Source organism: Rosa rugosa, chromosome 2 (genome assembly GCF_958449725.1).
Source record: "Rosa rugosa chromosome 2, drRosRugo1.1, whole genome shotgun sequence".
NCBI classification, from domain to species: domain Eukaryota; kingdom Viridiplantae; phylum Streptophyta; class Magnoliopsida; order Rosales; family Rosaceae; genus Rosa; species Rosa rugosa.
This window is the reverse complement of record NC_084821.1, coordinates 60,454,489-60,468,446: the sequence shown is the minus strand read 5'-3', so window position 1 is coordinate 60,468,446 and position 13,958 is coordinate 60,454,489. Positions and strand designations below refer to the sequence as shown.

General features: G+C 40.0%; 1 protein-coding gene across 2 annotated transcripts; it reads left to right on the top strand.

Moving 5' to 3' along the window:
* The first annotated feature begins 2,720 nt into the window (after positions 1-2,720).
* Positions 2,721-13,125, top strand: LOC133728989 (probable LRR receptor-like serine/threonine-protein kinase At1g56130). 2 transcript variants are annotated; one of them, XM_062156458.1, is made up of 24 exons: positions 2,721-2,911; positions 3,000-3,183; positions 3,303-3,374; positions 4,354-4,425; positions 4,688-4,759; positions 5,002-5,073; positions 5,168-5,239; positions 5,335-5,406; positions 5,499-5,570; positions 5,661-5,732; positions 5,848-5,919; positions 6,004-6,075; positions 6,260-6,325; positions 6,413-6,475; positions 9,224-9,268; positions 9,431-9,489; positions 9,923-10,308; positions 10,417-10,612; positions 10,713-10,877; positions 11,136-11,254; positions 11,377-11,587; positions 11,789-12,020; positions 12,339-12,489; positions 12,570-13,125. In XM_062156458.1, the coding sequence occupies exons 1-24, from the start codon at positions 2,797-2,799 to the stop codon at positions 12,972-12,974; spliced, it is 3,117 nt and encodes a 1,038-aa protein (XP_062012442.1). In that variant the 5' UTR covers positions 2,721-2,796; the 3' UTR covers positions 12,975-13,125. The 2 variants fall into 2 exon arrangements, with proteins under 2 accessions (XP_062012442.1, XP_062012443.1); XM_062156459.1 differs by lacking the exon at positions 5,499-5,570.
* The last annotated feature ends 833 nt before the right edge of the window (positions 13,126-13,958 follow it).

The following is a 13,958-nucleotide window of genomic DNA, read 5'->3' as shown; positions in this document are numbered from 1 at the left end:
TTTTTCGTATCAACGTCGTACCTGCGGTCAATTTCCGTCACAGAACCGTTAACTATGACCACGTGCCCAGCACGTGAGGCGCAAAATAAGGGTAAAAATGACCTTTCCCACTTCCTTTAGTTCTTCACGTGTCCTGTCGTACCTTCAGTTCTTCTTCTCCATTTATATTTCCTTTTTCATCTGCGAAATGCAATCAGATGGGATGATGACATTTCCTAGAAAAATGCAAAACCCAAAGCAAAACTTGAATCCAATTCTCTGATGGACGGACACCGCTGGGGACTCCATCTCGTCGGAGTTCTCCAAGCACAACTTGCTTGACGGCTTTGCTTCTCTGAATTTATTGCAGGCCTGAGCGGTGTAGACGGTTTCACGACTCTTGGCCTCCAGATCTGAGACTTGGAATTTACCTGAGATTTCAAACAGAGGGATCAGAGAGAGAGAGAGAGAATATGGCCGGTGGCAATCCAGACCTTCTTGTGCAGCTTGCCGGAGATATGACGGAGGCGGGCCACGCCGTCGTGGCACTCGGCTTCCTCACCGCAGCTAACATCACAGCATAAGTTCATGAATTTCAAAAATAGTCCGTGTCTTTGTAATTGAATCAAAATCTGCAAAAGTGAAGGAGACTGAGAGTCTCTCTCTTTCTCTCTCTCAACAGTGGCGAAAAGGAGAAGGATGGTGATGATGGGAGAAAACCCAAAACTGATTTTTCCGCGACTGCGTGTCTGTGTATAACTATATCTATCTGTATATGATTTATCGAACAATAGGGCAATGATCATTTCACTTATTCCAGCTTCTAATCAATTTGTCCAAAAAAGAACCGGCCTTTGGTTATTTGCGGCTGTAATATCAGTACTTAGTGGGAGCATCGGATGAGGTACTCAGACGAGGCAATCGGCGGCGGTCGGGGCGGGTGAGGAACAATCTGAGGGTTTTACGGCGGCGGAGGTGGATGACGGGGCTGGCGGATGGGCTGCGCGTGGGGCTTCAAGCGACGACGGGGCATTGAGTGGCGAGGAGCTTGAATTTTTGCAAGGTAGCCATATCGATCTAGCTGAGTTCAATGTGGTTGTAGTCAGGTAGTGCTTGGAAAGGGTTGGGTGGTTAAGAGAGAAGGTGAGATCTGATTTGTGGCCATGGCTTCCAATCGGAGGGGACAAATCAGAGGGAAGAAGACGTCGAAAAAGAAAAACAAGAAAGAAAAAAAGAAAGAAAGAAAGCAAAAAACAAAAAAAAAAAAACAATACTTTTGAGGGTAAATTAGTCTTTTAACCTCATTAAGTGTCTCATGTACTGGCCACGTGGTCATAGTTAACGGTTCTGTGATGGAAATCGACCGCAGGTACGACGTTGATACGAAAAAATGAGTCCAGGTATCACATTGATAACTTTGAAAGTTCAGGTATCATTTCAAAAGTCCTCGAAGAGTTCAGACACTGTTGAAGTAAAAAACCATTTGGTTTATATCACTCATTCAACATATAGCTGAAAGTCATCAGACTTTGCACCATCTTCTACAACTTTTCACTTTAACATGAATAAATATGTGATACCAGTGGTGTTGACCTGGTTAGTAACTAAACAAGAAAATTATGCTCAATCACTCTTGGATGTAAATCCAACGTAAGTGGAAATAATTATTTTAAGTCGAGTTGTTTTGTTTTCCATCGTTAGATTTACATCCAAAGATTGAACATAATTTTCTTGGTTAGTTATTGACCAGGTGAACATTATTGTATGCAATAATACTCTACAAGTAATCCCAACAATTGTATGAATAAAATTCTTTATATTTAAAAAGAAAATATTTGAGTCAGACATCCAAGTTCATTTAAGTCGAGAGGGAACGTGATATTTGAGCCAACCTACTACTCATATTGTTCAAGCACTTTTAGATGACTAGTGGTATGTTCAGCTGGTCAATAACTCACAAAGAAAATTATGTTTAATTATCCTTGAATTTACATTCGAGGGTGGAAAATAAAAATAAATCAATTTCAAAATATATTTTTTCACCATTAGATTTACACCCACTGATAGATGGCGTTGAGCATAATTTCTTTATTTAATTACCGATCATGTGAATATTATTGTTAGAGGACGATGCCGGTATTGATAGAGCTCGGATCCTGGGCACCAGTTTCTTTTGAACTAAGCCCACTGGGTCTCCAGGTAGCCGAAAAGATAAATAAATAAATTTGTGTATCCCATTATCACGTCACAGCTTACTAGAAGTGCAGGCGTCGGGCAAAGCAGGTGAGTGGTATTGGAATTATGGCATTGACAATTAATGCCTTCAACTTGCAGATTCCTGTTCGAATCAGGAATTGACAGTGAAAGCAAAATCCAGCACTATGTCTTTTCCACATTCACTGTACCTTTCTCTGAATATGACGTCCAATTGCTTTGCCATTCGCCTAGTGGCAGGTCCACTTCATGCTTAATCTAAACTAAATTCCAAGTCATCTTGTAAATCCAGCACTATTCTTTTCCAAATGTACTGTACCTTTCTCTGAATATGACGTCCAATTGTTGCTCTGCCATTCGCCTAGTGGCAGATCCACTTCATGCTTAATCTAAATTCCAAGTCATCATGTGAACATTGAAATTTCGAAATTGGCAGCGACACGCCCACACCGGTCGTTGTATTGCAAGTTTGCAATCTTTGAATTTAGATGCTGAAAACACCCAACACAGCCACCACCCCCCCCCCCCGGTCCTGGTTTAAATGTCATCTCCTCTTCAAGAGCATGTACTTGGTTCCTATCATCATCAACATTAAGCTTGAGGATGAAGCAATCTTCTCTTTCATTACTATGCTTCTGCCTAGGCTATCTGGGTTGTTTCTGGTTTCACGTTTCCATGGCTCAAAATGCAACTAATGCGACTACGGACCCATCTGAAGGTAGTATATAACTATATATCCTCTTTGCGCTTCGGGTTTAGTCAATAAAAGTGATGAACTTCGAGCCTTAATATGTGTTATTTTTCAGTGTCGGCTTTGAACTCGATCTTCCAACAGTGGGGAGCACAGTCAGTGGCACTGTGGAATATCAGTGGAGAGCCATGCAGTGGATCAGCCATCAATGGAACTGAATTTGAGAGCCCTCCTAATAACCCTGCCATTATATGTGATTGTACCTTTGACAATGGTACCACCTGCCATATAACCCAACTGTATGTTACCTACGTACTATGCCAAATCACTCTCTAACTCTGTTGATTGAGCTAGCGAAGTATATACTATACCCTTAGCTTGATGCACCTGAAATCTTCTATCTTTTCTTTCTTTGCAGGAGAGTTTTTGCTCTAGACAAAACAGGAGGGTTTCCAGAAGAGCTTCTGGCTTTGAAATATCTGAACTTTTTGTATGAGTTCTAATTTTCATTTCCTTCTTTGGTTTTTGGAGAGAGAGAGAGAGAGAGAGAGAGAGGGCGGATGTCCACACTGCCCCAAAGTGCGGACGCAGATGCTTCTGCTCCGTTCAGGCGGCGACGAAGCGGCGGGGCTTGCCAAACGGAGGCCAGGGGTCGATCTTGACTTTCTTCTTACTGATGGAGTCGCTGGCTACCAGTTTGCAGTTGTTGCCCAGAACCTTGAAGTTTCAAGTGAGGTCGCTGCCCAGAACCTTCGACCACGATCTCCTTCGACCTCGATCGCTGCCCAGAAGCGGTCTGGGATGCCTCTGGCCTCCGTCCGGCAAGATTCGCGCCGCCGTCGGTGCCTGATTGCTGTAGAAGCATCGACGTCTGCACTTTTGGGGCAGTGCAGACTTCTGCTCTAGAACGGGCCTGTACACACACACACAGATCCTATCCAGAGCGAAGGTTCGCTTTGAAATTAAATTGCGCATTTAGAGTTTAGGGTCACTTTTCGGTAGCATATCCACATCTCGACCGTTCAATTTTTAGGTACTAATGTATAGATCATCTCTACAAATTTTCAGCCAAATTGATGATCGGTAAGGCATTGATAACTGCCTTAAAGCTAGTACGGTTCAGGTTGGACAGATTCAGTTCGTCCATTGATTTAAGCGGGTTAGATACCTTAACGATCATCAATTTGGCTGAAAATTTGCAGAGATGATCTATACATTAGTACCTCAAAACTGAATGGTCGAGATGTGGATATGCGACCGAAAAGTGACCCTAAACTCTAAATCCGCACTCTAATTTCAAAGCGGAGCTCCGCTCTATATATATATATATATATATATATATATATATATATATATATATGTGGCATTTTACTTACATGTGTGAATTGTCACATGTGTTCATGATACAGAGAGTTTAAGAGTTGGTAATTACATCTTTGTTTTATTTTTTTATTTATTTTTTTTTGTAGGAAAATAGATCAGAACTTTTTCACAGGTCCCTTACCCGCATGGATTGGCAATATGTCTGCATTGACGTTGTTGTAAGTTGTCAAAAGCCATCTGTTTGAAGTTCAGTACATCCTTGTTAACTGTCTAGCACTGCTGCTTTTTTCTTCCACCCTAGTTCATTTTCTCATAATTCCTCAGTGACTTCTGCTGCTTCCTTTTAGATAAGCTAGGTAGCCTTCTAGTCATGGCACAGCGATTCTCCTGCTTCACCAATTTTGCTGATTTAAGACCATCCCAGTATTTCCTGGATTATAAAGAATATGCTACAGTCTTTACTTTGATAATTTGTTTCAGGTCAATTGCCCACAATGCATTCTCTGGGCCGATCCCCAAGGAGCTTGGAAATCTGAAGGACCTATATATGCTGTAAGACATTAATAACAGTATTGTAGAAAAATGAGAAACTCTGATAAAAGTATGCATTAGATCTCAAGGGCAAATAAACTCTCTCTCACTAGTTAGTAAACAGACTTACTCCTCTTTTCACGCATAAAATACATGCCTGTGTTTGTGCAGACACATGCCAACACATTAGTTTTACCGAGATTGCTTCTGATAATAATCACTTTCAAGTAATTTGATACGTACCTATGTATCATGAGTTACAGGTCCTTTGGGTCAAATAATTTCTCTGGAACACTCCCTCCAGAACTTGGTAATCTAATCAAGCTCCAGCAACTGTAAGTTTTTGTTTACTTAATTGAAGTTTATAACGTGGGGAGAACAATTATTTGGATGACTAAGAAAGGTGTACCATCTACGTGATTTTTTCAGTTACATAAACAGCTGTGGACTTACTGGTGAAATTCCTTCAACATTTGCTAACCTTCGTAACATGCAAGTCCTGTAAGGATGTCTCTAATATTATTGTGTTCTAAAAGTTATATTTTGCCAGTACTTTAAGATTATGAGCTCACCATAGTTATAATTTGTGATTTTAGTTGGGCATCAGGCACTCCTTTCTCTGGAAAGATACCTGATTTCATTGGGAATTGGACGAAGCTAAACTCACTGTAAGTATATAAAACTTTGATTTTGTGAAGTTTAGGTAAACAGACCAGACCAGCATGGCTGAGATTATCAAGCCCTTTAAATGTTATTTTAGGAGACTTCAAGGAAACTCTTTCAAAGGCCCAATACCAACCAATTTTTCTCAGTTGACCTCATTGAATTCCCTGTAAGTAGAAATGCTTAATACATTCTCTCTCTCTCTCTCGCTCTCTCTTTCTGGACTAGCTCCAGTTATGTATGTATTTTAATGATGTAGGCGAATCAGTGATATATACAATGGGAGCTCCTCTCTTGGTTTCATAAAAAATTTGAAGAACTTGACTGATTTGTAAGTTGACTTGCTCGTCCATTTAACATTGAAATCTAACTTCTTCCTTTTCTAATTGAAATCTAAGTCCATTTACTGGTGCGTTTTTTGTATTTGTTCTAATTTTGTGGTGCAGAGTTCTACGAAATGCATTGATTACTGGTAGCCTACCTTCTGATATTGCAGAATATCCAAGTTTACAGATACTGTACGTTCTTACGACATAGAAAAGAATATGAATTACTTTTCTTTCATTTTAGTTTTTCCTCTGAACTCATCATTCATGTTTCAGGGATTTGAGTTTCAACAATTTGACAGGCCAACTCCCAAATGGCTTGTTCAACATGAGTTCTCTTACATACTTGTAATAACACCTGCCTTCATTATTAAAATTTTCTTGCATAGCATGATTTAAGTTGTTAAATTTATAACCTTCTCCAATCCAAGCTGTCCTTTACAACCTAAATCCAAGGTGTATGGGCAGTCATTCAGCTGACCTTTTTCTTGTTCCTTTTTGGGGTTCCTTGCACTATCACTTGAATGACCAGATTTCTTGGGAACAATAGTCTGTCCGGATCACTTCCTAACCAAAAGACCAGTATACTTCAGAACGTGTAAGTCCTAAACTCCTATTGTATAACAGTAAGCTATGTTGATATTCACTGGAAACTCAATTTCTCACTCTCTGGTTTTATCTGCAGAGACTTGTCTTACAACTATTTGTCAGGGAGTCTTCCTCCATGGGTAACCTCAACAGCGCAACTGTATGTATCTTTTAAATATTTCATATATATATATATACGGAGGCGTTCCAAAGAGGACGTCCGCACTTTCGTTAAAGTGCGGACGGCACTACTGCAGCTCGGCTCGGGGTGCGACGGAGCGGCGGCGCTTGCCGGACGGAGGCCAGGGGTCGGACGGACCGGTCTGCAGTTGGTGGAGTCGCCGGCGACGTGGTTGCAGCGCTGCCCAGGAACCTGCAGTTGCAGGTGAGGTCGTTGCCCAGAAACTGCAACCTCGACCTCCTCCGACCTCGATCGCTGCCCAGAAGCTGTCTGGGATGCCTCCGGCCTCCGTCCGGCAAGCCTCGCCGCCCCGGCACCGCCTGAAAGCTGCTGCAGCAGCGTCGTCCGCACTTTAGCGAAAGTGCGGACGTCCTCTTTGGAACTGGCCTGTATATATATATATATATATATTTCTGTCACTTTTCAGCCAAATTGATGGTCGTTAAGGCATTGATAACGGCCTTAAAGTTAGTACGGTTCAGGATGGACAGATTCAGTTCGTCCATTGGTTTAAGTGAGTTAGATTCCTTAAAGATCATCAATTTGGCTGAAACTTTGCAGATATGATCTATACATTAGTACCTAAAAACTGAACGGTCGAGATGTGGATATGAGACTGAAAAGTGACCCTAAACTCCAACCTCACACGTTAATTTCAGAATGAGGCCTCACTCTGGATAGGATATGTGTGTGTGTGTGTATATATATATATATATATTTTTTTTTTTTTTGAGAAATAGATAACTTTATTACTTATCCATGACCAGAAGGCACGTACATCATAAGTTATCTCATACCAAGAGATTTAGAATGGCACAAGCCGCCAAACATATGACAAGTGACCCTCATTGTAAACAAAATATGCACAATTATTATAGTGCCTAGCCAAATGAAACAAAACTCCAAAACTATCTAAGTTCTTGCCATAGCAACCCTAGTCGCCTAGATACCTCAATTGGTGTACGACTAGATAAGCCAACCTACATAGCACCAGACTCTACCTCAAATGCTAGTCACAAAAGCAGGAAACTAGAGTTTCCTTTTGCCCTTTTCTTTAGGGCAAGCCTCTTGAAAATTGAGCATAAATTCAACCACAATGTCTCCTGGATCCCAAATCCAACCCATAGGAGAAGTTAAACCCAACATATGGGCTGAGTTGGGTCCAGCAGCCCAGGATCCCGTTGCAACCGTCGACCGTCGTCGAATGCAGTCGTCATCCGTACATAGTACAACCACCATACCAACGACCTCCAAACAGCCAAACCAGCGAATCCGAGCAGCCAAAAGAGCGACTCCGAATAGCCAAGCCAGCGCGACCAGCAAATCAATCCAGAATGCAAGCAACTCCGGCGCCACATGCATCCAAACCATCATCGTTGACCACACCAGCAGCTTCGGCATCAAACACCGCAAAGCTATCCACCGAAGTAGGACTCTGCCACTGCTCGGCATCACCGCCACCAACAACCTTGTCCCACCATCAAAGACCTGCCAAACCCTAAAGGAATGATGCCCCGATCCATACCAGATCCCAGATCTCCTCCTCGGACTATGATCACGAAGTCGTTTACGTCTCGGCCGGAGAATGAAGAGGATCGCTACTACACAAACCGCAACCCACCATTCCTTGCACCGAGAATGGAGCCGATCCGCCGCAAGGCATAATCGTTGAGAGGAACCTGAAACTGGAGGTGTGGAAGACCTCCCTGGAAGCAGCCTAAAGGAGGCGGCGCTAGAGTTTTGAGAGGGCACGCTCTCGCTCTCGACTCTCATCTTTTTAGAGTACATATATATATATATATATATATATATATATCTCTCTCTCTCTCTCTCTCTCTCTCTCTCAACCTATATAAGTTCCTAAATTTCTGTTTCAGAGCTTCTTGCCTTGTATCATAATAACACACGAATTATTCTTGAGAAATAGTAATAATGTGTATGAAAGTTGATTAATAATCAGAAGGGATTGAATTATAGAGTTGAACATGAAACTTTCATTTTCTCTGAGGCTTCGTTTAGTTCGCGGAATGGAAAGCTTGGGAATGGAAACTTGATCATTTTTTGTGTTTGGCACGTCCAAGGAAATGAACAACTTTCTTGCATAAAGGAAAAATAGGGGGGAAAGTGGATCCTCCCTCACCACATGGGATTCACTTTCCCTTCATTAATTGCAAATTAATTACTATTTTAAAGATTATTATCCAAGAAAATTTTGAATCTTGAAGTGTAAGAATACTATTGGAAATTTGATGTTGCTTACTTTCCTATTCATGCACAAACCAAACATTAGAAAGGAAAATAAAATACATTTTCAGATTACTTTCCTGATATTCCCAAACATTGGAAGGGAAACTAGGCCTGAGTCTTTGCCTTGACATACTGGTTACCAACCTACTTCAGATGAAAAGATTATTAAATCTAACCATACAACGAACACATGGCGGTGCAAGTGCATGGGCAGAACACACTATAGTTAACCAAGTAGAAGTATCATATCCATAGGGTAGCACCCTGAAAGTCTCCCTTTAAAAACTAAATTTATACAGGCATGAAAAATCTAAGGTTGGCTGCCGATGGAAATATTCTGGGCAATGAACTTCTGTATGGTTGATTCTTTGGTTCCTAAACTTATTCCCCTGCCGCTCATATTGTTATCTTTCTCTTATTCTTGCATTCTGATAGGCACTATCAAAGACTAATATGTGACTGGTTAATCAACTTATGCAGGAACTTAGTGGTGAACAACTTCACCTTTGACAGTTCAAACACAACGTAAGTTGAGGTTTCTCTTACTCTTCGATCTATTGACAACTACTACTAGTGTCAATGAGAAGTAAAAAAATTGATATCACACTTCTGTATTTTAATAAATTCTTTCATTACATGTTTCTATCCTGGATTTGCAAGTATATAACAATGTTTCTGTGTTTGCAGTCTTCCTGGGTTGAATTGCCTTCAGAGAAATTTTCCATGCAATAGAAATGCCCCACGATGTAATCTGCTATTATATTCAACTAATGATTATAACTTGATGCTATTGAATGCTACAGAAAAATGCATAGCCCCTGATAAGAAAGTATGTGTGAATATATTAATATACATGTATATGTGTGTTTGTGTGGGCGCGCGCGCTTCAGTGTGGGTGCGAAGGAATGTCTTGATAGGAAACTTGAAGCTATGAAAAAGAAGCAGGACAGGTCTTTTATTCTGATAAAAGCCGACTCAAGTTAGATATATGTCATCAAGTGTTCTACCAGCATGAGTCTGCTAAACCTATATTGCAACAAATTGTATCAACTTTAATAGGGAAATATTAAGTAAAAAAAAAAAGTTAGCAAAATGTGATTCAAAAACATTAATGTGCGTTTTCGAGTTGAAGTTAGTTATCCTTGGTCATGACGTCTGCTATTTCATTAAATTTTACAGATGCAAACTTTTCAATCAAGTGTGGTGGACCAGAACTTAGAGGAAGTGATGGTATATTGTATGAAGCAGAAAACTCAACTCTTGGCCCAGCAACATTTAGTGTAACCAGTACAGAGAAATTTGCGGTAAGCAATGTGGGTATGTTTGCTGACAGAAAGAATCCAGACTATGTGGTGAATACCCTGGCACAAGTCACTGGAACAGATGTGACCCCAGAGCTTTTCCAGACCTCAAGATTGTCTCCTGGATCGTTGAGGTACTTCGGCTTGGGTCTGGAGAATGGGCCTTATACTGTAACATTGCAATTTGCAGAAACAGTTTTTTTAGATCGTGCCTTACAAACATGGAAGAGTCTTGGTCGGCGCCTATTTGATATCTATATTCAGGTAACATTACTAGGAAAGAAAAATGTTTAAGATATTTGAACTGAAGACAACCTCAGCAATGATTGTCAATAGACTAGAATATTAACGACCTCCTCATTTTCTTTTTAGGGGGATCTAAAATGGAAGGACTTTGACATCTCGAAGGAGGCAGGTGGAGTTTTCAGAGCTGTTGCTAGAAACTTCAATGTTAATGTGTCAGAAAATTATCTTGACATTCATCTGTTCTGGGCTGGTAAGGGGACCTGCTGCATACCCGAACAAGGTGATTACGGCCCTCTAATATCAGCAGTTAAAGTTGTTCCAGGTACACTGTTATGTCTAGTTACAAATATTTGATATGAATGTTTTAGAGTTAGTATCAGCTGCTAATTGACACTGATCAAAAATTATATTTTATTGGTCAGAATTTACTCCAACTGTTTCTGGGATTCCACCAACTACTCCAGGAAAGAAGAGCAAGACAGGACTAATAGTTGGTATTGCAGTTCCTCTTGGAGTTGTGGGCTTGCTGTTAGTATTTTCAGTTCTATATTTGAGGAGGAAAAAAGCAGAAAAATATGACGATGAAGGTAATAAGATATTTATGTGGTATCGTAACTAACTTGCTCCTGGTTGTTCTACCACTTAAGGTCTTTTGTATCATTCAATCAGTTTTGCATGTGGAAGGTCTTCTAGGTCGTTTCTGATGTTTGAGAAACATGGGACCTTGATATGTAGTGCAGAGAAAATACTTCTTATGCATTGTGAGACTAGCAGTGATTTGCAATAGCATCTATATATGGTTTCTAAATTATTGTTCTCTCTTGTTTGAAACTTTGAATATGCAGACCTTCTAGCACTAGAGAACAGACCAAATACTTTCAGTTATTCTGAGTTGAAAGAAGCAACAGCAGATTTTAATCCTTCAAATAAGCTAGGAGAGGGAGGATATGGCCCTGTTTACAAGGTAAAACCTATTTGAATCGATCGTTATCATATATTTGAAGTTTTGAACTAGTGATTTTCAGTTTTTACAGCAAAAGAAAAGAGAGAAGCCCTCTGATGTCATTAAGGTGTATTGTTGTATAGGGTACACTTTCCGATGGGAGGGTAGTGGCTGTGAAGCAACTTTCAGTGGCATCTCACCAAGGGAAGAGTCAATTTGGTGCAGAAATTGCTACTATATCTGCAGTGCAACATCGCAATCTAGTGAAATTGTATGGATGCTGTATCGAAGGAAGCCAGCGAATTTTGGTTTATGAATATCTTGAAAACAAGAGCCTTGATCAAGCACTTTTTGGTATGAAGTAATGAATCTATTTTCTACGTACCATACCATCTACATCAACACTTAATACTCCACAGTTGCAAGTACTCAAAAATTTTATCCAACATTTTTGTTCAATCTAAACTGTGTGTTCTTTGTGACAGTATCTGAGTGCTATTCCACATATAACAGCTTTTCATTGGATATGTAGTCACTAATGTAGTAATGTTTCAGGAACAAATGACCTGCACCTTGACTGGCTTACCCGCTTCAATATAATGTTGGGAACAGCAAGAGGACTTGCTTATCTTCATGAGGAGTCAAGCCCAAGGATTGTGCATAGAGATGTCAAAGCCAGTAATATTTTGCTCGACGCAGAACTCTGCCCAAAAATATCAGATTTTGGATTAGCAAAGCTATATGATGATGACAAAACCCATATCAGTACCCGAGTTGCAGGGACAATGTGAGCACTCTATTATTTTTCTAGTCACTTACTGGCATTGCATATATAATGTACTCGAAACTTTTTTATGCTTTGTATGTAGTTGACAGCTTGCTGATCACTTGGAAGACTGTTTTTGTGAAATCTACAATGCAGTCTTTAGAATGTTACTGAATTCATGTCGTTACAGCATATGTTATTCCCATTATTGATACGTTTACCATTCACACCGAGTTATATTGTTAATGAATTTCAGATTCATGGCATATATTGATAAGTAGATCAGGGCTTGGATATGACCCAATCAACATTCAGTAACCCAACTTGATTATCTTGTAGAGGCTATTTGGCACCAGAGTATGCAATGCGTGGACATCTGACTGAGAAGGCTGATGTTTTCAGTTTTGGGGTTGTTGTTTTGGAGATTCTCAGTGGAAGACCAAATGCTGACAGTGATTTGGATGCTGGAAAGACTTATCTCCTTGAATGGGTGAGAAACCAATCTAACCTTTCTTGCTTCGGCATTATTGTGAAAACTACATTACTTTAACCGTGCCACAATGTTTTCAGGCTTGGACTCTACATGAAAATAACAAGACTTTGGAGTTGGTGGATCCCAGATTGACAGATTTTGATGATCAAGAAGCCATTAGGTTCATAAAAGTAGCTTTCCAATGCACACAGGGACCGCCAATGACGCGGCCATCTATGTCACGCGTGGTTGGCATGCTTTCTGGAGATATTGAAGTAGGCAGCACTGTCATGTCAAAGCCAAGTTATTTGACAGATTGGGACTATAAAGATGTAACAAGTAGCTTTTTGATTGATCGCGATACACCATCAACTGATAGTAAGAGTGAGATCAACCTTCAGCCTGGCAGCACAACTCGTGCTAGCACCGATATTGACCTTGCGCCATCTCCTGTGGAGGCTAATCGATCAATGGTCACTGACATTATAAGAGAAGGAAGGTAAGAAGTACCTTCTCTTGTTCTTGTTGTAATATTGTCACTCTTCCTACTGTAGTGTGCCCTTCTGTCTCTAGTTTCTTAGCACTGGACCAATGGAGATGTAAATATAAACAAGTACATGAGATATAATATATAGTTCATTTGTGTTTGCTTAATTTTTGATAAATAAGTAAATTTATAACAACTTCATATATAACTATGAATTAACAATATTACAGATCTTGGATGGTTATACTGTATCAACAAGTCTTGGCTTGAGTGACACGGATCTTTGATGGTTTGACAAATTAATTAGGGAAAATTTTAAGAACAGTATATGAATTTAAGGCCACTCCGAATTAAGGTGGCCAACATTTGTGAAACCCAACTTCAGTACATGGACTATGAAACTCGACCCACTTTTCATACATGTTGTCACTAATTCTGTTAACTCTATATTTTTGTTCATTTTTTAAAGGGTATTTTAGTATTTTTGCTCTCTCTCTCTCTCTCTCTCTCTCTCTCTCTCTCTTTCAAACTCAAAGCCCAAACTTCATCATCACCATTTCTCTCATCAGGTTACTCACTGCCTTTAATTGATTTTATTTCTTCTCTCTCTTATTCATTTCATGTAGCAACTTATTAACTTTGATATGATTTTTTCTTCATTTCTGTCATTTTGTTGTTGTTCAGTAGCTGAATCCAAGCACAGATAATGGAGAGGAACACTGACTTCTGCAAAAGCATGGTAAAAAACCACATTACTATCATGACTAAGGCCACTGATGGAAATTCCAACAACAACAAGATGAAGAATATTGAAGATGATGAAGACTCTCTCTCTCTCTATCTCTCTTTCCCCCTCCCCCCCAATCCTTTAAAGAATCCATTACTCTCTCAATCTTTGCTCTCTAAAGAAACCCAGAAAAACCCATTACTGGGTTTTGAGTATACTCTAAAGAACCCATTTCTTCTCTCTCAATCTTTGCTCTCTAAAGAAACCCAGTAT